The sequence below is a fragment of the Anastrepha obliqua genome, chromosome 4, assembly GCF_027943255.1.
Source record: "Anastrepha obliqua isolate idAnaObli1 chromosome 4, idAnaObli1_1.0, whole genome shotgun sequence".
In the NCBI taxonomy this organism is placed as follows: domain Eukaryota; kingdom Metazoa; phylum Arthropoda; class Insecta; order Diptera; family Tephritidae; genus Anastrepha; species Anastrepha obliqua.
The window spans coordinates 69,146,882-69,171,376 of record NC_072895.1 but is presented as its reverse complement, the minus strand read 5'-3'; the positions used below and the strand labels follow the sequence as shown (position 1 = coordinate 69,171,376).

Here is a 24,495-nt window from a genome sequence, read left to right as displayed (position 1 = left end):
TAAAGCAAATAAAATAAATATTTTAATGTTTTTATTGTTTCTTAAATATCTTTTATTGGTATAAAAAAAGCGATTGACAGGCATTTGTAACGCAATACTTAGATTTTCAAGCGAAAATAAATGTACTCATTTTTCATAAAAATAATAAACAGGCCAGTGGCATAACGTTCTAATCAGATGTTGAAATCAGCCGTATTATTCTCCGAGCATATGTGTAATAATTATTTGCTTATCTAGATAAATCCTAATAAATAAATATACATATCCATGTGTTTGTTTTATGTTTGCAACAACACGTTTAAATGAATAGCTTTTAAAATGAAAGATAAAGTCATTAGCTAGAAAATAAGTAGGAAAATTCGCACTATAAATATTTTGGTAGCTTATTAATATCAAATGCATTTATGTATATAAAAACTACGATTAAATAGTAAGTACGTTATAAAATAACGCAAATACACACACTTATACACACCTGCATAATTATTAAATCTCTTTTTTTTTTTAATATATCTTATTCTAAAACGTTTCATTATACTTAGATACAAAATGTATTTAATGATTAAAATTATAATTATATATTATAATTAAAATTGCTTATTTCTGGCTGCTATATATATGGTACATATATAGATTTTATATGTACATATATAGATTTATATATGTAGCTGAATTTATTGTATAAAATCTCATCTAAAATTGGCAGTTGGACAGTCTCCAACATTATGGTTTATTTGTCAGCATTTCCTGTTAGTAACTCTTTTATATACCGAGTTATAGATCAAGTTTTAGTGCGTTTCGAGTTGATGAAGAAAGTTTTAGTCGACACTTAAGTGCAAAAATTGCTTGAGATTATGTTGATTAGTAGGAATTGTAGAGAACTTTGTATTATAAGTACCTTAATGAAACATGATTTTGTAGAAAACTTATTTATTGTAAATAGTGGAAATCAGAAGTCTTACAGCTACATGCTTACTTATAACTTTGTGTATTATATTTAAAAAATTGGTCTGCTTTCCAGTTAATATAGGACAGTTCTCTAATTAAAATTGGCCAGCTACTTGTAAGAACTTTTGGAGATATAAATTTAAAACAAGTCATTAAGGCCAAATTACCATACTAAGCATAAAACGTTTTTTAATGAGATCAGCGCTTTGGATTACAAGCTAACTTTTGCCTGAATAAAGCACTGAGAGCGTCAAATGGCAAAGCTACGGAGTTCCGCCAAGAAGTAAATTAAGTGTTTTAAGTTACGATTAGTAGAATAAATTCTCATAAAAACAGGCGCAATTTACGATTTTATATAAACTTTCATAGCTGAATAAAATGCTGAAATGATAGAGCAAGGCAATACTTTATATTAAATCGGAGCGAAGGTCACAACTGTGAGTTAACTCGCTATATGTAGGCACAACCCTTCACAAATTATTATTTGCTTGGAAGGCATACATATTTTAATAGGTATTTTTATAGTATTAAACTAATCTTTTTAGGAAACTAAAATATTAAATAAAAGGCAAAAAAAAAAAAATCATTATTTAAATAAAAATTTCGTGTGAAGAAATTGTATACACGTTTTCACTCCCTATTTCATATGTTAAAAAAGTTATTTTTAAAACCTTCCTGCTTACACCAAAGTTGTAATTCTTAAGAACTAATATTATATTAGGTTTGCATTGCTACTTTTCGGCTGTCACTGCTAATACTTCAGAAATACATTAGGATTTTAGTGCAGCGCTGATATTACTTATTTGATATGTGTGCGTGTCAATGATTAGGATACACTGGGAGTTGTGAACATTTTGAGAATTGCTTTTGTCATAAAAATGAGCAGCAAACGTTGAGAATTTGCGATATATAGTAGGATGAATGCATAAGTAAATATATAGACCGGATTGATAATGGGACCTATACAAACACGTGCAGATATGAGGATTGCGTTACATTGCTGTGTGTCGGTGTTGGTGTCATGTTAGTATTCAACGTTTGTTGTCATACAGATGTTTCGGAATTTAATTTCAGTACAAATTTATTGCTTTTTGGATCGACAACCTCTTCGGCTATATTAAAATGCGGCAGCTTATGTATGGATACTAAGAGTGAGACATCGTTTTGTATTAGTTGGAATGTGCATTCATTTGAGATAGGTCGTGACACAAGTTCATCGCAAATTAGCGACCACGATTGCACCCAACGGCGTTCCTTTTCGCTTTGCAATACTGGCGCTTCAGTTAGATAGGGCTCGAGAAATGCCCGTGGCGACAAATCATGCTTGAGACAATGCGCCAAGTGTTTGAGTATGCTTTCGAATGTGTGACGAGGTTGTTGTCGTGTGACGCGTAAATATTTTTGCAATGCACGCGCCATTGATGGAAATACTGCCTGCGCTGCTTCTTGCGGATCGAGTGGTACTGCAGGGGCGGGTTCATTGTGTATGCGTTTTATATGCGTAAATGCCTCCTCTGCAGCGGTAATAAGACGCGCACGCCGCTTTTTTACACGTCGTTCATATTCGTGTTCTTCGTAGAATCGTTCATTGTGCGATGAATCCCGTCGACGCGCATTTGCCGCTAGTACAGCTCGACTTTGACTCTGCTGTTGTGCATTATTCACACCATCGACTTCATAGTATTTGAAACTAGTAGAGATTTTATTGCGCTGCGATTTCGAAATCGGTATACGTTCTAAATATGGATTGAAAATCGGAAAGTCTACATAATAGCGCTGTAGAACCCAAACAGCTGCACGCTGTATACTTAATTGGCCCAACGTGTAAGAACGAGATACTCCATCTGGTGAACGGATTATCTTAACATAATACATTGGTTGTTGGTGGCGTAATTCCAGCAAAACCACAGCAATGTAGTGAATAAAAAGCAATGTGTCTACCAAATTTGTTGCATAGGCAACAAGTGATTTGTAGTTAACTGCATCACCGCCTGTCTCCACAACCACTTTGGCACCATTAGTTACCTAGAAATCAAAATTGCGATTGTTTTTAATATTCAAAATTAAAAATGGCATCGACACTACGTACCTGCACCATATAGAAAAGCCAATAGGCAAACGTGCATATGGTAACAAGTAGGAGCACAAGAGCTCGATACAGAAATATTCTCGGCATGGTTGCCGCTGATCGACGCATAAAGAGCGCCCACAGTCCGATTGCTAATAAAATGAGTCGTGCAGTTAGTGAAACTAACAAACCCTTGCATTCACTACTACACGCAAGCAATTGTGTGCGCACGGTTTGCGTGAGTTCAGCATGATCAAATGCAGACGGAAAGAAACCCATACGCGGCATTACCACCATAGCGACAGGCGAAAAGAAAGATACAAATCCGAGTAAGAGTGAAAAAGCAGATTCTAAACGTCGCCGGCAAGCGAACCCAAAACTTGTGTCATTCTCACGATGCCAGGCATTGTTGATGTCCTCCATAGAGATGCTTTGTTCAGATGTGTTGCCGGTGACCGCAGTTGTATTCTCGCCCCAATTTTCATCTTGTGGCAATATTTGTACTTCGATTATTTCCTGTCCATCTCGATTTTCTTCACCTTAAAAATATAAAATTGAAAACTCTGCATGTATAGGAAATGCGTTTTTACCTGTCATATTTACGCTTGTCTGGAATGGTGCCATGTCGCCGCGTTGGTGTTTACCACTTGACTTTGTATGCCCACTACGGTGAGAATGTCGTGTACGATCGCGATGATAACCGTTATTTACAGTGCCTCCACTTCCGCTATTGCTCAGGCCAGTACCCCCAGCATTAACGCTATTGTTGTTATTGTGATTGCGTGAACGTCTAGATCGTCCGCTGTGTTCCGACTTTACAGATTCGTTTTCCATCGCAAACACCGCCAACACAGCGGTCAGAACAGGACGCACACACACAAGTTGGCGTGTACTAGACGCCCAAGAGGCTCTTGGCCTCCAGCGATTTTAATAATTATTGGATTATTCACTAATTTGTATGATTGACACAAATAATCTTTATAGTGTAATAACAATATCAGGTTATATACAGTTTGCTATATGTAAGGGTAATGTCCGGGGGATGTTCATCAAAATTTGCAGACTTTCTTTTTGTCTCCGTTTTCCGATGTTATTTTTTCTTTGACGTTGCAATACTAGTCTCATTAAAAATTCCAATCACAAATACTCGATTATGCTATTCTATTTTACTTTACATAGTGTGGTATATTGATACATTATCATTCAATTTACATACGAAATAACTTTTATTTTAAGTACACACATTTTTTATTATTCTAAAAATTAAACAATTGGAATCGAGTTGAAAAATGCCATTAAAACGAAAAGTAGAAAAAACACTCCTATTTTTCGCTCAACTGCGTTCTCTTTTACATCCAGTGGCGTTACATTTTGTTGGCCCCTTTCATTTTCTTTAAATGTTGCCACATGCAGAATAAATACATTTTTAATTTAGTTTCAAAATGCACACCATTTTGCTACATTTTTCAAAAAACTTTCCTTTAAAAATTAAATATATATTTGTATTAACGTACATAAAATATTGTTTTTTTTAATTTTGAGAACATTTATAAATTTACTCTAAACTTCTATTTTGGGGATTTTTTTAGCTGCATGAGAAGTACTTAGCTGCATAAGAGAACAGTGCGTTAACAGGAAAGAATGGCACACTGTGTAGCCATTTCTGTTTACTAATGTCCTCTGGTGCCGATACAGCATGCTTGACTGCGCTTTGTATGTGTTAGTGCAGTCGGGTGGCGTCGTGTCACACATACTTGTTGTTGGTAAAAGTCAAAAATTTTAGATATTAGCGTCAAGCACCCGACACGCACACATATAAAGTTCTTGTCAAACAATGCTTGACCGTCACCAGAGGCCATAAGGTTTGACAAGTGATTATGAATCGTTTAACGGCAGAACAACGCTTCCAAATTGTGGAAATTTACCTTGAACAAATTTTTTTTTCGCGAAATTCATTTCTTTCGCAATTATAATCGAGCGATGCTGACTGAATTCTTGTTTCCAAAAATTAATCAGTTAAACATGGACAACATTTGGTTCCAAGATGGCGCAACTTTTTGTTAAAGTCGGCTTATTGGAATAATCAAACTACCATTAAAAAATATTCAAAAACTGGACTTGTTGTAACGGGTGATATTTGCCAGGTATTATATTAAAAAAATAAATGCCGTGACATTATCTATCAGAATATTCAGAATCATGCAAACATTATTTCTGTTTTGTATGATCATTTTGAGTTCTTTTAAGAAGCACCCGATACATACATACGCAACATTTCTTATTGTGTGGCAATATTGCTAAAGCAGCTCAGTTCCAGTTGTTTCGCGAACTTCTTTTGAAGTTTTTTATTTAATTTGATTATCATTTTTTTAATTTATAAAATGTCAAGCAAGGAGACCAAAGCAATACTTAAGGAAGTTCGAGAAGCTATTAAAACTGAAAATTTCAACGATGCAATAGAGAAATGTGAAGTAGGTTAAATAATATGTACAAATTTAAATACTCATCCAATGTCTTTCATGAATAGGCCCTGCTGCAAGATGAACCCAATAATTATATGGCTTATTTACTATTAGGAGCGGCCTATCAAAATAGCAATAAAGACCAGGTTAGTTTTAAATTATTACAAGGGAACAAAGCTTATCACACACTATCGTGTAATTTTCTTTCAGGCGGCAAAGTATTTACGTAAAGCGGTTGAGTTTTCACCAGCTGCACCAACTGTTGCGCTACAGGGTTTAGCTAACTGCGCTCCACTGAATGAATTGCCCAAAATTTATGAGCAATTGTTAGATTTAGTACCGTAAGTTTGACACTAAAAATATTACAAAAAATTAAGTTAAAAAGTTTGTGGCTTTTCAGTGAAAAGTGTAGTTATTATTTTGAGAGACTTTACGTCGCAGGACTCAACAACAGGTGTGTAGGCGAAGAATGTTTTAACATTTTGAAGAGTGAATTAAAGCGAAATGATCAAGATGTAGAACGTAGGAAATATGTATTGAAATATTTAGCGCAGCTTTGGGTGCATTTTGAATTTGATGTGGTCGAAGAGGATGAAACTACTGTAAGTTGTAAAAAACGTTGGACATACATAATTATCACAAAAAAAACTTTGATTGCAGTATAAATATGCTTTGGAGGAGCTGATAGCGGATCCTGATGCTGAGCAGTATTTAAATGCATACAAACGTTATCTTAAACTTCTATATAAAAAGGGTGATTACACAAACTGCATTAAACATGCTTGTGCAGTTACCGAAAAATACCCCCACGATATTTACGCTTATGAGTGGGTGTGCAAAATTTACTGTGAATCCCGTGAAGTGGCTACGGAATGCCTAAATAATCAAAATCAAAATATTGAACAGTATGTAGCGGCATTGTTACAGCTGAATAAAAATGCTAGTTTAGGGCTACTTATCAAAGCAATCGAATTTTATGAGCAGCGACAATTTGTAGCAGCGCGAGATTTGCTATATCGGGTTCGTGAGTTGCAACCGACATACACTATTGCGTTGGAGTTGTTGGCGCGCGTAGAAATGGTGATTGGTGTTTGGAGCACGGCTTTGTCAATATGGTGTAAAATTGGAAAAAAGAATTCTGTTGAACATGCCCTGTGTTTGTCCCATGTTAGCAACGAAAAGGCACAATTACGAGAAACTACCGAAATGTTACAAAAATTTGACCAAAATGAAGATGTAATGGCAGTTTTAGCTAGGTATGTTCATTATTCCTTAGTACAAACCTTCAAATTTTGTTTGCTGTATATTCCAGGTGTTATTTTAAGCTTGGTTATATAGACCAATTAAAGACATTGCAGTTAAGCATACTGCAGCAAGCAGAGTTTCTGGAGTAAGAAAAATAATTTTCTGTTGTATTATTTAATACCTTGATGTGCTAAAGGTAAACCATTTTAGGACGCCTGAAGCTGCTATTGACTTATTGCAAAGCTGCGCGGATACAGAGTCATTCGAAACACTTTTTTTACTATCCAAATTGCACTTGCAATTGTCTCATTATGCCACCGCTTTGAATTGTATGCTCAAAGCGACACGCTTGCAACCATATTGCGCTGAATGCTTCCACTATCTCGGGAAAATCTACTATGTTACGAAGGATATTGTGCGTGCGCGCAAATGTTTCGAAAAATGTGTTAGTTTAAATCCTTTGTGCGAGGATGCGGTGAATAATCTAAGCGCTATTTATCAGCAATTGGGTGAAGAGGTGAATGATTGCTGCATAGATGTACAATTATCAGAATGCTTTTTGCTAAGCTCCATAATGTTTGTTTATAAAACTAAAAAAATATTTTTTTTTCTATACGACAGGATTTGAACGTGGCATTGTTGCTTAACACTCTTCAACATATGGAATTTAATGATTCTAAGCGTATACATTACAAATTAGGCCTGCATTTTTTTAATGTTAACAAATGGGATGATGTAAGTAAACCGTCCTTTAATAGTTGCGGCCGTCTCTGTAAAGCTTCAGCTGTCAATATTGTTAATAATATCATGATTAAATAAGTATTCCCGCCAAATTTGACAGCTGTACCTTTTTCAAGATAGTCTCTATGCAACGTGAAAGTTCGGGCGCTTTTTATAAAGAACCCTTTATATACATAAGTCGCATAATTTTAAGTTGAATTTATGACCTCTTAACCAAAATGAAATTCCAAACGTATATTTTCAAACAGGCTATCCAATCATTTCGCACTGCTATAAAGCTCGATGTCAGTTGCATGCATTATTGGGAATCTCTGGGTGATGCGTATGCAGAGCGCGGTTCCTATAATTCTGCCATACGCGTTTTTCAAAAAATACTAGAAATGAATCCACACAATATTTACGCAAAATTACAAATTGCATTGATCAAATCGGTCAGTATAAAACATAATTATATTCTTAAAACTCTCAACTTCAATGTTATGCTTCTTGAACAGACTGTACGCATGTATCCCGAAGCTATAGCCGAATTCGTCGAATTGCTACGAACTCATCCCGATTATTTGCCTGGTTTAAAGGGGGCTGCTGAAGCACACATTGGTTTGGCGAACAATCTAAAGCTGGAACATCTATACGGACGTTGTAAATATCATTTACAGATGGCTGTTAATCATTTACAACGGTATGCATTCAAAGTCTAAATATAATTTTCTTCCTACTAACCTTTTCCCTCATTAATCAGTGCTTTTCAATCGCTAAACGATAACAACATGTTTTGGCTATGGCGTCTTACCGCTAATGTATTTGTACAAACGGCGCGCATGCCCAGCTCATTGGCTTACTTGGAGGTGTCGGGCAAACTGGCGAAATTAGAGGACGAAACAGCGATTTTGTCAAGAAAAGACCTGTTCATATTAGCGGCGAGGTTAATTAAATTTTTCTGTAGCTATACTACACTTATATGGAACTTAATTTTTTATAAAAACTTATACGTACATTTACTTTCCGTTCTTAGATTTTACACTTGTGCCATTAAATTGAAATCAAACACATTTATTTGGTATGAATTTGCCCTATGTTGTTATTATTGCGCTGTTTACGTGCCTGATGTAGCAGTCACTCAATTGGAATTGGCAACCAAAGCTTGTAAAATGGCTATACATGAACAAAGTGACCGTTGGCAAAATTGGAATTTGCTGGGAGTAATAAATTTGCATAATGGTATATTTTGCGCTTTACGAAAATTATGTTTATTACATTACTTTTCACTTTTAGTAATAAATAACTTGGCTTTGGCGCAGCATTGTTTCATACAGGCACTAACACTAGAACGTAAATCGTATATGTCATGGACAAATCTGGGCGCACTTTATTTAAAGCTTGGCGAAATAAAACTTGCAAATCAGGCTTTTCAGAGAGCACAGCAGTCCAGTCCTATATATGGAAATGCTTGGATTGGGCAGGCTATGATAGCTGAAGCAATCGGTGAAGAAGAGGAAGCATTAGATCTCTTCAGACATTGTCAGCAGTTTGAATATCACCCTGAGTCCGCACTCGGTTACGCCCACTGGGTGTGTACGGTGTTGGCTGATCCACAAAAGTGTGAAATTACACATTACCGACATGCCATAAACAGCATGTATGCGGACGTGGTCGCATTGGACGCAATTAATTGGTAATAATATAAACAATATTAAAATTTCGAAGTATTTGTAAACACATCTCATTCGTTACTCTCATAGGTACCTTGTGAATGAGGAAAAGGATGCAACACTTGCCGCACTTTCGTTCCAGGGCTTTTTAAATTTACAACAAAAACATTATCGTCCAGCAGAGCGGGCATATCTTCAGGCTGTTGAATCGACAGTAGCAACAACTAATGAACAGCGTGATAAATTACTAACAAATTTGGGTTATCTTTATTTAAAAATGAATCGGCCGAATGATGCAATAAATGTTTTCAATCGAGTGACACACGCGTCGTTAAAGGCCATAATTGGGTTGGCTCTGGCTTTTGTTCGAGCTGGTCAGCACCAGGAAGCATATTCCTTGTATAACTCTGTATTGAAGAGCTTGGTGGCTGATAATGAGGACAAAGCGGGAATGATATTAGTAGCAATGGCGGCAATGGTTTACGCCTCGCAAGGAGAAGCGGATACTAAAACGATTCTATATCAATGGTATGCAGTAATTTTTCTTTGCCTTTTTGGTCAATTTTCCCTTGATTGATATTTTCTGTCTAATTTTATTCTATTTTTTTTTTTTTAATTTAAGCATTCTGCTCAAGAACTCTCCTATCCAGGCTCTATATTCAGCGTGTGCTTTGGGTATTCTACACGACGATAATCAACTAACAATGACTATACTAACAGAGCTAAAGAAGTACGAAAATAGTGGAGCTCACTCTGGGCATATTGCATATTTGACGGCACAACACTATGTAGCTACTGTAAGTATGAATCGAAAACAAATGAGGGATCAAATTATTCAAATAACTTGGATCGAATTTTTTTTTACTTTCCGTACCTAAGTTCCAAAACTAGTTTCGTATTGCCAAGGCTGCCGGAGTTTGGTCGCAAAATTTTCAGTCTGCTTAATTCATACTAAATAGATAACAATTCAAGAAAGGTCAAGTTATTCATTCCGTAGACCAACTGCCAGTTGCCTGCAGATAAAGTAAATCTGAAACTGTCATGGTAGAATTTGCTGCACATTAATTTCTTCTCTTTACCAGCTCGTCTACGGCACATTTAATTTGTCCATACGTGTAACCAGGAAAGCCATTTACTGCAATAAATTGCATCCTTAAAGAATAAAGTTTCATTTTAGAGTAGGCTAAATTCAACTAAATTATCCTTAAACTTTACCCCCTCGGCAGGCAATGGCAAACTTCCGAGTGTATTTCTGTCGAGAAAAAGCTCCTCATAAAAATATCTGCCGTTCGGAGTCGGCTTGAAACTGTAGGTCCCTCCATTTGTGGAACAACATCAAGACGCACACCACAAATAGGAGGAGGAGCTCGGCCAAACACCCAAAAAGGGTGTACACGCCAATTATATATATATAAATATATTGGAATTTGCCGTTAAGAATTCGTGGAAAAAAGTTTAGTTATAGTTCGAAAACTTTTTTTTTAGAAGTGAAGGACAAAGTTGCCTTCCCACGGAGATTTGTTCGATATTGACCCATAAGCTCATCCAAGATTATGGTTTCCCTAATGCTTTGGTCAATACTAAGTCTCGTGGTACGTTTCATTTACATCCTGCAATTAGCTATTTTGGGGTAAGCTGTAGATATCACATATTTTTAGCGATTCGATCAAAAAGATAACTTCGGCGATGTAGACGAAGCTCGATGAATTTCGTGTATGGTTAGGTTAGGTTATGGTGGTAGTCGGTCTGCACGACCAACTCACTTAGACCTTACAGGTCCGTTGTGATACCACTGTGCTGCACGGGAACCTCATTTATCTTCCTTCGTGGAACCATTTCGTGGCTCTTATGAAGCGTAGTATTGATGCCAACCCCACGCCAGACAGTTCTGTAAGAGAATTAAAAAAGTATTTACCTAGACAACCTGCTCTGATTTTAGCTAGGGCTGGACAATTGCAAAGGAAGTGCTCAACTGTTTCTTCCTCTTCCTCATCTCTACAACTTCTGCAATATTCATGGGAGAAAACTCCTAGTCTCGAGGAATGCCTGCCAAATAGCCAGTGACCGGTTAGACAAGCCACGACCTTCGAGATATTGTCTCTTGAGAGACTAAGCAATTCCTTTGTTCTTTTCTTGTTTATTTGCGGCCATAGTAGCCTAGCTGTTAGACACGTATCCTCATTTCTCCATGATCTATTGGCCTCTTGGATGAAGTGGTTTTTTATCATTAGTTTACTCGTGGCCATGGGTATTCCGATGGTACCTTTATCACTCAGCAGTTGGAGAGCAGTACCCTTTCTGGCTAGCTCATCTGCTTTACAGTTTCCCTCAATATCTCTATGTCCCGGAACCCAAATAAGGCTGACCTTGAATACGTCACTAATGTCATTTAGGGCTGCCCGGCATTCCTGTGCAACCTTCGATCTTAGTAAAGCCGCATTCATTGATTTGATGGCCGCCTGGCTATCCGAGAATATGTTTATAATCGTTTTTGTTACGGCGTGCGTATTTAGGTATATAGCCACTTCTTTTATAGCTAATACCTCTGCCTGATAGACGCTGCAGTAGTCTGGTAGTCGAACGGATAGTTCCAGTCCTAATTCCTTCGAGAAAACTCCGTAGCCAACCTTATCGTCTAGCTTGGAGCCATCTGTGTAAAAGTTTAATTCCCCCCTTCTCCATGGCCTTGTTGTATGCCACTCACTTCTTGATGGTATACTCGTCTTGAAGAGCCTTTCAAAGGTGAGTCTAGGGATAGAGTAGTCTATTTCTTGTTTATGACTATTCAGAGAGTGCAAAATGGAAGCGTGGCCAAAACACCGGTCTTTCCATAGCGTGTATACTTGAAATTTGTACTGTATTATTAATAAAACCAATAAATTTCTGTTGTTTTTCTTAGAAAAAAACACGCAAAGGTCTAACATATCTACTATCACGTGTGCACGTATTCCCACATTGTGCCGAGCTGCGAAAAGTTTTGGCCGATTTTCTGCTGAACAATTTTAGTCATGCCTCGCAATATCATGTAGCTACCAGTCAAATTGCCTTGAGTTCAATTAGTTTGTCGCATCGTAATAAGGCGCAAAAGTAAGTTGGGATTTACGTCACTGCTGTACAAAAAATATGTAAAAATTTGAAATTATAATTTTATTATTTTTTTTAGAAGCGACTGTATAGAGGACTCTAAATCGTTATTGATAGCCAGTCGCGCATTAAAACCTGTAGACAAATTGCGCTCGTTAAAGCTGATACAACATGCCATACGCCTACATCCGCAAAATCAGAACGCTTGGCTGGCGCTACAGGAAGTTTATTAATGTGTGTTTTGAGTTGAGTGTTTTAATGCAAAGAAGGTCATCTTAATAAACAATTTTTATATAACGCATTACTGCATGGCAGTAAAATCAACAATAACAATTTTCTTACTCAAAAATGTTGATAAGAATTCGAAACAAAAATCTTCAGAAATGATGCAGTGCTAAGTAACGTATTGTTATTGCCAGGCATTTCATACAAATTTAATTCTGATTTACTAGGATGATAGATATGTAAGTATTAATATGGTATCAATATTTTAAGTTATTCGAGAACATCTCTACCGTGTTTTAAGGCTCTCATAAGAAACATCTGCATTGTGCATACCTAAAATGCTAAAAGCTCGGCGTAAACCATTCAAGATTGAAATCGCCACACTTTTATTGTATAAATGTTTTTTGTTAAAACAGTTGGGCAAACATTAAATGATAATAAAAGTGGTTTTTAATGTCGCTCCTTAGGCAGGTTATGCCAAACCCCGAGTTTATTTTCTGCCATGAAAAAGCTCCTTATCAATACTATTTGCTGTTCAGGACAAAACTATATGAGAAATATAACCACAGTAATATTAACTTATAATTCATGTGAGGGGCTCCACTGCTAAGTACAACATAAAAATAAAACAAGAAAATATAATATAACTATATATAGCACTTTGTTACGTATGCTTCGTCATATTCTCCTCTAAGCAAGTTTGAAAACGTAGATATAGTTGCTGTGCACCTTTTTCGTTGATCTCCTCATAGCCGGGTAACTCCTCCCGCATGCGCTGCATCCATGCGCAAATTTTTGCATATCTACAATAAATTTGAAATAGAATAACGAATAAATAACAGATATTGAATAAATTATCCACCTTTTCTCTTCTACCGTCACCAACTTATCCAAAGAAATCAATGTAGTATTTATGGATATATCAGCTAAACTTAATTGCTCGCCAGCCACGTATCTGCTGCGTGACAGAAATGCTTCTAGAAACTCATAGGCATTATGGCACAGTTCTATGCTTTTACGATGATACTCTATGTCGCCATCACGCATTATGCGGTTCTACACGAAGGCAAAAAAAGGTTTATTGCGTAAAAGAAGACTTGATTTATTCAATTCAATTTGGTTTTACCACAAAATCTTTGATTACGTGAAAAAGCACCCCGTTCTCATAGTAGAGTCGCTCGTCAACTATGGCACGTTTGATAAAATCTTTCGGATATAAATGTTTGTGTTGACTCTGGCCATATTGATCGACCATATAGGTGATTATTGCATGACTGTCGCACAGCGACACATCTCGATCGACCAGCGTAGGTACGGTGTGACGAGGATTAAGCTGAGTATGAAGGTAAACAATTATTATCATTCATATTATTATTTATTAAAGAAAATATTATACTAATTAATAGAGTACAACAAGTGAAAAATATACGAAAATTGTGATTAATTTATTTTTACCTTCAAAAACCAATCACTCATATGTTCCTGAGCTGCAAAGTTGATGGGTCTGCAGATGGTAAAAACATAGAAATAAATTGTAGGCTGTAAATGATTCTTATTTCAACATTATTTCTACCAAAGGTGTCAAAAATACATCTTTCGAATTTTCTCTTAATGTTATTCTCTGACTGTAATCGTTCATGCTTTGACTTTTTATATAAGAACTTTTCAATTTATTTGGCAGCATAATTTTCATTAAGTTGATGCTAGATTTGAATATACATACATACCTGGTATACCTATTTTAACCATGTGATGCTTTTTGATATCTTAACGATAACACAATATACAAATTTTAAATAGCCTTAATATTAAAAGTTCCGTGTGTGCAGTTGGCAGTCTTCCATCGGACGCGTCTCCAGGTGGCGGATAGGGGAATGCTCGGCAGATATGCAGGGTAGGTGGGAAATAAAATACCACCCGTGGACCAAAACATGCAAAGCGGGCGTCTATCTTGTAGCAAGCGGCTCGCTATATAAATGTGACCTTTGTTTGGTAGTCCCTACTGCCTTAAAAAAGGGGTTAGTCGTTGGGCTAACAACCCACACTTACAAAAATATTTTTTGTTAAGAAACGTTCACAACAGACTCGGATAAATAAAACTGATCATGGTAAACGACCTCAGCAACGAAAAAGGACAAATGATTTGACTCTCGGAACCTGGAACGTTCGAACTCTCCTAAGAGCAGGAGCAATGAAGGAAGCAACGATGCAAATGAGTAAATTCCACGTAGATATCTTAGCTCTTCAAGAGCTGCATTGGAAAGAACAGGGAGAAATCAGGAAAAAAGAATACAGGCTTTTCTAAAGTGGAATGCCAAACAGAAGCGGTCAATGTGGCATTGGCTTTCTACTGTCACAAAAAATGTCGAAATACTTCCTTGGCTTTACACCAATAAATGAACGCAATGCGCAGGGAATTAAAGGGAAATTTAACAATGTGACCATTTTCTCAATATATGCTCCCACGGAGGAAGCGGATGACTTGACAAAGGACTTGCAATCCTAGAGTCTTCAATGATAAAAACTTGTTCCCATGACACTATCATCGTGTTAGGCGATTTTAACGCACAAATCGGCAAGGAGGAACACTTCAGACGTGTTGCGGGCCCACACTCCCTTCATAATGTGACGTCATGCAATGGAGAAAGGCTCTGTCAGTTCGCAACTAGCACGAATATGTATCTAAGTAGTACTCATTTCCTGCAGAAGAATATTCGTGGACAATCCCTGGAACCTCCTTATACAATCAAATTGACCATGTTTTAATATCGAGACGGTGGAAATCCTCAATAACATACGTTCACTCATGCCGCAGTGCAAATATTGATAGCGACAATTTTCACAAGCAAGAAAAAGGTTTAACGAGACCAAAATGGAACACAGGACAACTTGCACACCCTACAAAAGCCAAAATATTTCAAAACTTATTTCTGCACAAGTACGAGCCGCATGCTCAAAGGCACAGTTGCACATAGAAGACAGCCGCCCCCATCAACGAATTGTCTAATGACCCGAGACCGAGGACGTCCAAGGTTAACCTGGCTTGACCAAGCTATAGCCGACCTGAAAAAGCTACGAGTTAGGAGCTGGAGATCTGTTGCTATGAACCATGCAGATTGGAAGAGGATTGTGGATGAAGCTAAAGCTCACCCTGAGCTGTAATCGCTACCTGATGATGATGATAATATATATGTATATAAAGCGAGTGCGCCGACTATCTGATTGATGACAGGAGGTACTTCGTTTTGTCCTCGTTCACCACCAGACCCTTCGCTTTGCCTCTTTATCCAGTTTGGAGAAGGCAGAACTAACAGTGCGGTTGTTAAGGCCGATGATGTCATACGCCAACAATTGTACGCTCTTATAAAAAATTGTGCCTGAGCGATTAAGTTCTTCGGTTCGTACGATGCTCTCCAACACCAGGTTAAAGAAGTCACACGACAGCGAGTCACCCTGTCTGAAACCTCGTTTGGTATCAAACGGCTCGGAGAGGTCCTTCCCAGTTCTGACGGCGCTGCTGGTGTTGAGCAACGTCATCTTGCATAGCCGTATTAGTTTTGCTGGGATACCAAATTCAGACATCGCGCCTACAGGTAACTCCTTTTCGTACTGTCGAATGCAGCTTTGAAGTCGACGAAAAGATGGTGTGTGTCGATTCTCTTTTCATGGGTCTTTTCCAAGATTTGGCGTATTGAGAATATTTGGTCGATGGTAGACTTTCCAGGTCTAAATCCACACTGATAAGGTCCAATCAGTTGGTTGACGGTGGACTTCAGCCTTTCACACAATACGCTCGCTAGAACCTTATAGGCGATATTTAGAAGACTAATCCCGCGGTAATTGGCACAAATTGCAGGATCATCCTTCTTATGGATTGGGCAGACCACATTTAAATTCCAATCGGCAGGCATGCTTTCAACCGACCATATTTTGCATAGAAACTGATGCATGCACTTTACCAGCTCCTCACCGCCATGTTTGAAAAGCTCAGCCGGCAGTCCGTCGGCACCCGCGGCTTTGTTGTTCTTTAGCCGCGTTATCGCTATTCTCACCTCGTCATGATCGGGTATTGGAACGACAATTCCGTCGTCAACGATTGGGGTATCGGGATCTTCACATTCTCTGTGACATGCGCAGCTATCACTGTTTAACAGGTTCGAGAAGTGTTCCGTCCATAATTTAAGATTGCTTTGTACGTCAGTCACCAGATCGCCGTCTTTGTTCTTAGAGGAAAACGCTCCGGTCTTAAAACCTTCTGTAAGCCGTCGAACTTTCTGGTACAATTTTCGGGCGTTGTTCCTATTGGCCAGCATCTCAAGCTCCTCGCACTCACGTATTTCGGCCTCTCGTTTCTTCTGTCGGATAATACGTCTCTCTTCCTTTCTTAGCTCTCTGTAGCGATCCCACATGGCTCGCGTTGCGCCCGATCGCAGCGTGGCTCTATAGGCGACATCTTTTCTTTCGGCGACAGCATGACATTCCTCGTCGTACCAACTGTGCATGGCGGTTTGTTAGGCAGTACTCTTTGAGAGCAGAGTGAGAGTCGAGTTTTGAATCTTCTGGCTGTCTGTGGCGGGTCCCAAACCCAGCGCACAACCAGCTATCCTGGAATGTTTCGCCTTCTCACCTTAGCTCACTCCCGAACGGGCGTTCGGAAGCTACCCAGAGGATACTTGGGCTAATCCCGGGAGTAGTGAGCTGCTTGAACCATATGCAGAAGAATCGTCCTGGCCACTCTCAAATGAATGGCGATCAGTAACGTTCCCCACTTGCGTGGACTTCTACATATGGAACCATCCTCCGTTTAATATATTTACGATACGATTTTATGCCCCTTATAGTTTATATACTCACTGATTAGATTAGGAGTAAACAAAATGCTTATATAAATGTGTGTTCTTCAAATTCGTTGCCTCAATCAGATATCTGGTCACGAATTATGACGTCATTCGAACATGTTTTTAGATGGTAACATTTTAGATAGTTCATAATAATAAATATAAAAAAAAATAAACAACAACTTTGCACTATCGCAATTGGTGTAAAATCCAAGAGGTTCTACGTCCAAATCTCCGGACAGCCATATTTTTGTATCTGTTTATTTGTTTGATTTTCGAATTTTGCCGTCAGAAACACGAATTTGTGTTCTGATTTCTGTTATCTGCTACAATTTAGCACCCAGGTGAGATAATGTGAAGAATACCACATAATTTATTTCTGAATTTCTCTTTTTTTACCAACTTGTATGTATTGTATTTTTATTACTGCTGTAAGAGAACTGTGGACTCAATATGACTATCAGAAATATGGGAGAATGTTTAGTTCATTACCCACATATTTTGGGCTGATGGGCCGAGGTGAAGGGCGCGTGGCATCATTTATCATAATTCAAATATGTAACAAAAAAGTTGCTCCGTTGACTAAATTTGTAAAATTGTTATACATTGGTTTAGTGTAAATAGTTTATTTTTTTGACTCTCAGTTTTTGATTTCTTGATTAATCGTAACTCAGTAAACGTTTTGTTGCTCACTGCGCTTAGTTGCGGCGTCAACAAAGGGCCTGGGGGATGAATTATACAGAAATTATATATATATACGATTATATATATGTAATTGGCGCTTACACCCTCTTTGGGTCTTTGGTGGAGTTTTCGGAAGTACACTCGGAGGTTTGCCATTGCTTGTCGAGGAGCAACCGCCATTAGAAAAAACTTTTTCTTCATTTTAGTGTTTCCTGTTGTACCTACGCACTCCGAATGATTGTCACGCACGAACTTATTTGGCTAATACCCGAAAATAGGAGAAGAAAATGGTTTACAACTAAATCAAATATTGAGTTTCGAGTTAGAAGAACCCGCTGAAACTCGAAAATCTTATACGAGTACGAGGTTTGTTAAAAAAATAAGGTGCATTTTCAAATTTTGCGCGCTAGGTACATTCAACTTTCGATTATTATTATTTTTTATGTTGGTTCACTGCTCTAGAAGATATGTTCATGGTTTTAGCAATATAGCATGTTTAGTTTGTTTGTGAGATGCATAACTAAGACAAGTGTTTGCGTGTTCGGTGATTTTCTGCTTTTTTGGTTTTGGCTCTCCTGGACTCTTCCATTGGAACGATTGGGCTTTGGTTTCGATGTCATAACCATATACCCATGATTCGTCACCAGTTATGACCCTTTTAAGCAAATCTGGATCATCGATGACGTCATTCAACAATTCCTGAGCGATGTTCATGCGACGTTGTTTTTGGTCAAAATTCAGCAATTTTGGAAAGAATTTCGCAGCCAAACGCTTCATGCCCAAAATTTCCGAAAAGGCTCCATAGCATGAGCCAACCGATATGCCGACATCCTCAGCAACTTCTCTAATTGTGATTCTATTGGGAGGTTGAATTAGTTTTAAAGGTTTTTTTCGAAGATTTGGGGCTTTATTGTGAAAAAACGGTACAAAATATTTTATTCGAAGTATTGGCCATCGCTAGCTACAACTTTCGCCCATCTTTCGGGCAATTTCCGGATGCCGTTTCTCCAAAATTCTGGCCGCTGCTTGGCTATCCATGACTCAACCCATATTTTGGTAGCCTCGTACGAGGAGAACCGCTGCTCCGCCAAATCGAGACTCATATGCCGGAACAAATGATAATCGGAGGGAGCTATGTCTGGACTATACGGCGGGTGGGGTAACACTTCCCAGCCAAGCGTTCCAAGGTATTTTTTGACAGGTTGAGCAACATGCGGCCGAGCGTTGTCATGTTGCAAAATAACCTTGTCGTGCCTTTTTACCGTTTCGGCCGTTTTTCTTTCAATGCCCGGCTTAAACGCATCAATTGCAGTCGGTAACGATCCCCCGTGATTGTTTCGCCCGGTTGGAGCAGCTCAAAATATACGACGCCGACCTGATCCCACCAAATGCAGAGCATGATTTTCTTGCCGTGAATATTCTGCTTGGCCGTCGGCGTTGATGCGTGGCCGGGCAAACCCCATGATTTTTTGCGTTTTGGGTTATCGTAGTGGATCCATTTTTCGTCGCCAGTTACCACCCGATGCAAAAAACCCTTCCGATTTTGTCGCTCGATCAGCAATTCGCACGTAAAAAATCGCCGTTCGACGTCGCGCAGCTTCAACTCGTACGGGGCCCAATGTCCTTGCTTTTGGATCATTCCCATCGCTTTTAGACGCTTGCAAACGGTTGATTTATCAACGCCCAATGATTCAGCAAGCTCTTCTTGTGTTTGGCACAAGTCCTCGTTTACCAATTCCCCCAATTCCGCGTCCTCGAACTTTTTGGGCTGGCCAAGACGCTCCTTGTCTTCGGTGTGAAAATCACCACTTTTGAATCGTCGAAACCAATACTCACATGTTGAAATCGACGGAGTATGGTCTGGGTAGGCCTCCTGCAGCAATTCACGGGCTTGGGCTATATTTTTTTTCAAATTGAAGCAGAAAAGCAAAGCTTCCCGCAAATTGCGTTTCGACGGCACGAAAGTTGACATACTCGGAGCACGAAAACACTGCGTTGTTTATACTTCAGCGAAATGACAGATACTGATAAACAAAGCCTAGGGATGAGGCTTTGTCATGAATATATATTCAGTATTGCCAACGCGATAAAGTGATAAATAGCGCCATCTGTGTGTCACCTTTAAAACTAATTCAACCTCCTAATAGGATTCTCCATAACAATTTAATACTTTTCTCCACTTTCTCAACATTTTCATCGGTTGTTGATGTGCTGTGGCGCAGAGGGGGCGTCGTCATTCACATCTTCTCGACCTTCTGTGAAAAGCTTGTACCACTTGTGACATTTTTTTTGTAATTCAGAGTACTCTCACCGTATGCCACTGTCAACATTTCAAGTGTTTTTGAGTACTTAATTCCATTTTTTACACAAAATTTGATGCAACTTCTTTGATCAATTTTTTTCGATAGCAGAAAATCGCCGAACACGCAAAACACTTGTCTTATTTATGGCTCTCACAAACAAACTATAAACATGGTATATTGCTAAAACCATGAACATAACTTCGAGACGAGTGAACCAACATAAAAAATAATAATAATCGAAATGAGGAATGTACGTAGCCCGCGAAATTTGAAAATTCAAAATTCAAAAAAAATTTTTTAACAAACCTCGTATGTACAAATTAGATAAGTGGATTATGAGTGTTTTTGGCATTTGTACCTATTGTTGTTATTATTTATTTTAGTATTAAACTTTATTGAGATTTAAATTACTTAGCTACTGAAGCATCTATAGGAGGTTTAAAAGTGTTCTTTGTTAATAACTTTTGAATGGAGAAAAAGCATTTCATTCCTTAACTGCTCTACACTTTTTGCCATGAAGCTCGCCACCCACCTGGGCGAAAAGTCATCCCAGGTGAGCGCAGCATGAGCAATATATGTATGTAGACCAGAGAACCAACTGTCCAACTCTCTATACGTTCTGCATTGTTCGGAGATAGACTGGCACTGAATTAGCTCTTCACACATTTGTTCACACTTATTTTACTACTGGGCATACACACACATACACAACTGCATTTGCGCGTGTTACGATAGTAAATCACCAAACACACAACCACTTCTGGAGATAAAGAAATTATTAGAAAAGAGCAGCTCTCTGATATAGGAGTAAGAGATTGTACGTCTCTTATGATAACTTGTCACGTTTCTCAAATAATTTTTGAAATCTTATACATTTTTTTTATTCTACTCGTATGATTGAATATTGAAAAATGCTATTATTTTCACTTTATTTATTCGTTTAATTTATGCATCAGGCGTTTGCCCTTCTGACTTTGACCGAGCACCAACATAAACACTGTATTTTGAATATTTGGCAGTATGCACACAAAGAAATTCGCGTATTTACGTATCTATAAATGAATGAATGTAGATTTACGCGCGCGTGCGTTTTTCGTCACTCACTTTAAATCGACATTTAGTCCAATTAATTTGGATGTCAGCATTGCGGCTCTGGAGGGCGAGCTGAATAGTGCATAATACAAAATTGGACGCACTGACATTTCGAAATTAGTAAAAATTATCCACGATTGTTGATGGTGGAGCTGTGGCCAACCAGCCTGCGTGTGTGCTACTAAATACTTTAGCAGTGACGGACAATTGATAACGCCTTTGTCTGTGGCTGTGGGCGATCGCTATGTACTCCAAAGCACCATGTCTGATATTTTGCTATAAAGAGCTACAATTAATAACAGATTGGCTCTTTTGTTAAGAGAAACAATCAAAACTAATGAGTTGAGAGGTGGAGTAAGAGAGGGGCTATTTGAGTGCGGTGTATTATGGGTTAGTGATTTGTTTAATATTAATGCTTAATTTCATTGGGCTTTCTGTAAACGTTCTTAAATGGTTGATTAATTAAAAAAAAATTAATTTCTATATAGGCACACAAATTAATATCTATAGCCGATAAAGTATAATAATTTAATTCAATGTATTTAATTAAAAAAAAAATCCTACTTTTTTATTGAATCTAGCGTGTTTGATAGATGTACGAGGTGTGTTCAAAAAGCATCGCGAATTTTGTGTTTTTTCAAAAATTATTTCTTTATTCATTAATATCTATTTTGTCCCCTTCGAAGTAATCCCCATGAGATATTATGCACTTGTGCCAACGTTTTTTCCAATCTTCGAAGCACTTCAAAAAATCATTTTTTTTTTATCTTGTTCAGCTCTTCCTTCGATGCCGTCTTTATCTCGTCAATCGTAGCGTAGCGTCGTCCTTTCATGGGCCTCTTCAAAAGTCACAGGGGGCCAGATCTTGGGAATACGGTGGCTGTGACATCATTAGTTTGCTGTTTTTGGCCAAAAAGTCGCGCACAAGCAACGATGTGTGAGCAGGGGCGTTATCGTGATGAAAGCGCTAATTTTTGTTCTTCCACAAATCCGGGCGTTTCTGCCGGATTGCTTCGCGTAAATTGCGCATAACTTGCAGATAATATTCCTTATTGACCGTTTTACCCTGTGGCAAGAACTCATGATGCACAACGCCCCTGCAATCGAAGAAAACGGTAAGCAAAACTTTTACATTCGACCGAACTTGGCGCGCTTTTTTCGGTCTTGATTCGTGCGGCAACTTCCATTGAGATGATAGAGCTTTGGTTTCCACGTCATAAGCATAAACCCACGATTCGTCATCAGTTATGACCCTCTGGAGCAAATTTGGGTCGTCGCGGACAGAGTCCAGCATCTAATTAGCAATGTTCATGCGATGCTGCTTTTGGTCGAAATTGAGCAGTTTTGGTACGAATTTTGCGGCGACCCGCCTCATGCCCAAATCATTGAAAAAAAATCGAATGGCACGAGCCATTCTCAGGCTCTCAGCAACTTCTCTCACGGTGATTCGACGATTGGCCAATACCATTTTCTTCACTTCATCAATTTTTTCGTCTGTTGTGGAAGTGTTCTGACGTCCGGCACGCTTTTGGTTGTTCACATCTTCTTGGCCTTCTGAGAACATTTTGTACCACCAATAAACGTTGCTTTGTTCCAAAGTAGCTTCTCCGTATGTGCACAGTCAACATTCGGAATGCATCCGCGTACTTAATTTCTTTGATCCATCTTTTTGAACAGGTAAAAATCGAAGACGAGCCGAAACACATGCAACAATCAACAATTAACTGAACATTCAAAATGGCCGAACTCGTCGGCATGGGTGAGAGACATGAGTACCAACATATCTCCACAAAAAAATCGAAATTCGAATATACGTGACCTGCGAAAATTCTAAATTCGCGATACTTTTTGAACACACCTCGTATATTCGTACGTTAGGGAGCATCGCTCTCGGTACAAGAAAAAATTCCGTACTGTTTTTCCCATTATAAAATTCATTGTTTTTTAAGACTTTCGCCAAAATATATCGGAAAAGTATTAGGATTTTCGTAATCTGGACTGTATTGAAACTACCTCGGAAAATCTCATTATATTAATTCCGTTGATAAAATTGATATATACTATATCTTACCATCTGAGGTGATTTTTGGAAAAAATATTAAAAAAAAAACCAATTTTATTTGTAAAAAACTCGATTTTTGGAGCTATTTTTCATTGGTTTTCAGTCAGTCTAGCTCAGTAAATTTGATGACGCGCCCTAAGGACATACATACATATAAATGGCACACAATTAGATTTAAAGTAAATGTTAAAAAATGTCTACTGAAAGTTGATTATAATGTAAACTTTTTGCATTCAGCTTGATCCTGCAGGATTTAAGAGCTACGACGCCATATGGAAAATAAATTAAGAAGGGCAAGAAGTGGCGAAAATTCTTAATAATTTTATTATTTCTTTCAAAAAAATTTCATATATGTATGTAATGCAATGAGTTGATGTGTGGAGTACTCCGATGTGTTGATTAAAACTACAGATAGATGCTATTAAAGAATTACGAAAATGATCCATTCAAATAATCGCAACAGATACCATCCGATATCAATCAATCATTGAATTAAAAAAATATTCATTACGCTTCTCAGCAGACGATTAAATGGGGCGATTTCACTATTTTGGCCTACATTTGTGGAACAACGTGGTGTAGAGTGACGAAACGAATATCAGCAGGGTAGAACCAGATGCGGGGATATTTGTTCATTGTTCCAAACGCCAAGCATATAATCCAATGTTCACCAGAAGACGGTCAAACACGGAGGCGAAAACATGGTTTGGGGTGGATTTTCTTGGCATTGCACAGGCCGCTCTTTCGAATAAAATTTTGTTGGGTTACGACGTGCCTCTGGCAAATGGGCTTCTGAATGGCAGATCCTTTTCATAGAAACATTTTTCAAGATATTACACGGATGCTCCCAGCGGAAGTATTAGAAGAAAAACGGGAAGGTAGGTTGAATATTACATAGTTAAATCCTCTTCAAACTTTCCTCACTCCTGACTGAGAAGTTTGTCAAGGTATAGAGAATGTAGCTAATTCATTATCCATATGCCTGATGCAAAAATTAGCCACTTTAGTCAAGTGAAAGTCAAAGAGAAAGTGCTCTGAATTATCATCTTTTGTAGTAGCCATAGTATATTAGCCTCATGCGTCCTGATTTGTGA

The 24,495-nt window shown here is 38.1% G+C and overlaps 3 protein-coding genes across 3 annotated transcripts; 1 reads left to right on the top strand and 2 right to left on the bottom strand.

Moving 5' to 3' along the window:
• Positions 1-648: 648 nt before the first annotated feature.
• On the bottom strand, positions 649-4,299 carry LOC129245569 (vang-like protein 2). Its single transcript, XM_054883823.1, has 3 exons — positions 3,607-4,299; positions 3,038-3,555; positions 649-2,973 (listed from the first exon to the last, which is right to left on the bottom strand). Exons 1-3 carry the CDS (start codon positions 3,848-3,850, stop codon positions 1,993-1,995), a joined length of 1,743 nt encoding a protein of 580 aa, XP_054739798.1. The 5' UTR covers positions 3,851-4,299; the 3' UTR covers positions 649-1,992.
• A 1,046-nt stretch (positions 4,300-5,345) lies between these two features.
• Positions 5,346-12,531, top strand: LOC129244807 (tetratricopeptide repeat protein 37). Its single transcript, XM_054882660.1, has 17 exons — positions 5,346-5,487; positions 5,544-5,624; positions 5,689-5,819; positions 5,879-6,080; positions 6,139-6,734; positions 6,791-6,868; positions 6,934-7,240; positions 7,345-7,458; positions 7,713-7,895; positions 7,959-8,143; positions 8,204-8,386; positions 8,477-8,682; positions 8,737-9,136; positions 9,204-9,641; positions 9,736-9,910; positions 12,013-12,200; positions 12,277-12,531. The coding sequence occupies exons 1-17, from the start codon at positions 5,398-5,400 to the stop codon at positions 12,428-12,430; spliced, it is 3,711 nt and encodes a 1,236-aa protein (XP_054738635.1). The 5' UTR covers positions 5,346-5,397; the 3' UTR covers positions 12,431-12,531.
• Positions 12,532-12,980: 449 nt separating this feature from the next.
• LOC129244813 (glutathione S-transferase 2-like) lies at positions 12,981-21,540 on the bottom strand. The gene is made up of 5 exons (XM_054882677.1): positions 21,352-21,540; positions 13,878-13,926; positions 13,549-13,755; positions 13,285-13,478; positions 12,981-13,225 (listed from the first exon to the last, which is right to left on the bottom strand). The coding sequence occupies exons 1-5, from the start codon at positions 21,447-21,449 to the stop codon at positions 13,087-13,089; spliced, it is 687 nt and encodes a 228-aa protein (XP_054738652.1). The 5' UTR covers positions 21,450-21,540; the 3' UTR covers positions 12,981-13,086.
• Between the last annotated feature and the right edge of the window lie 2,955 nt (positions 21,541-24,495).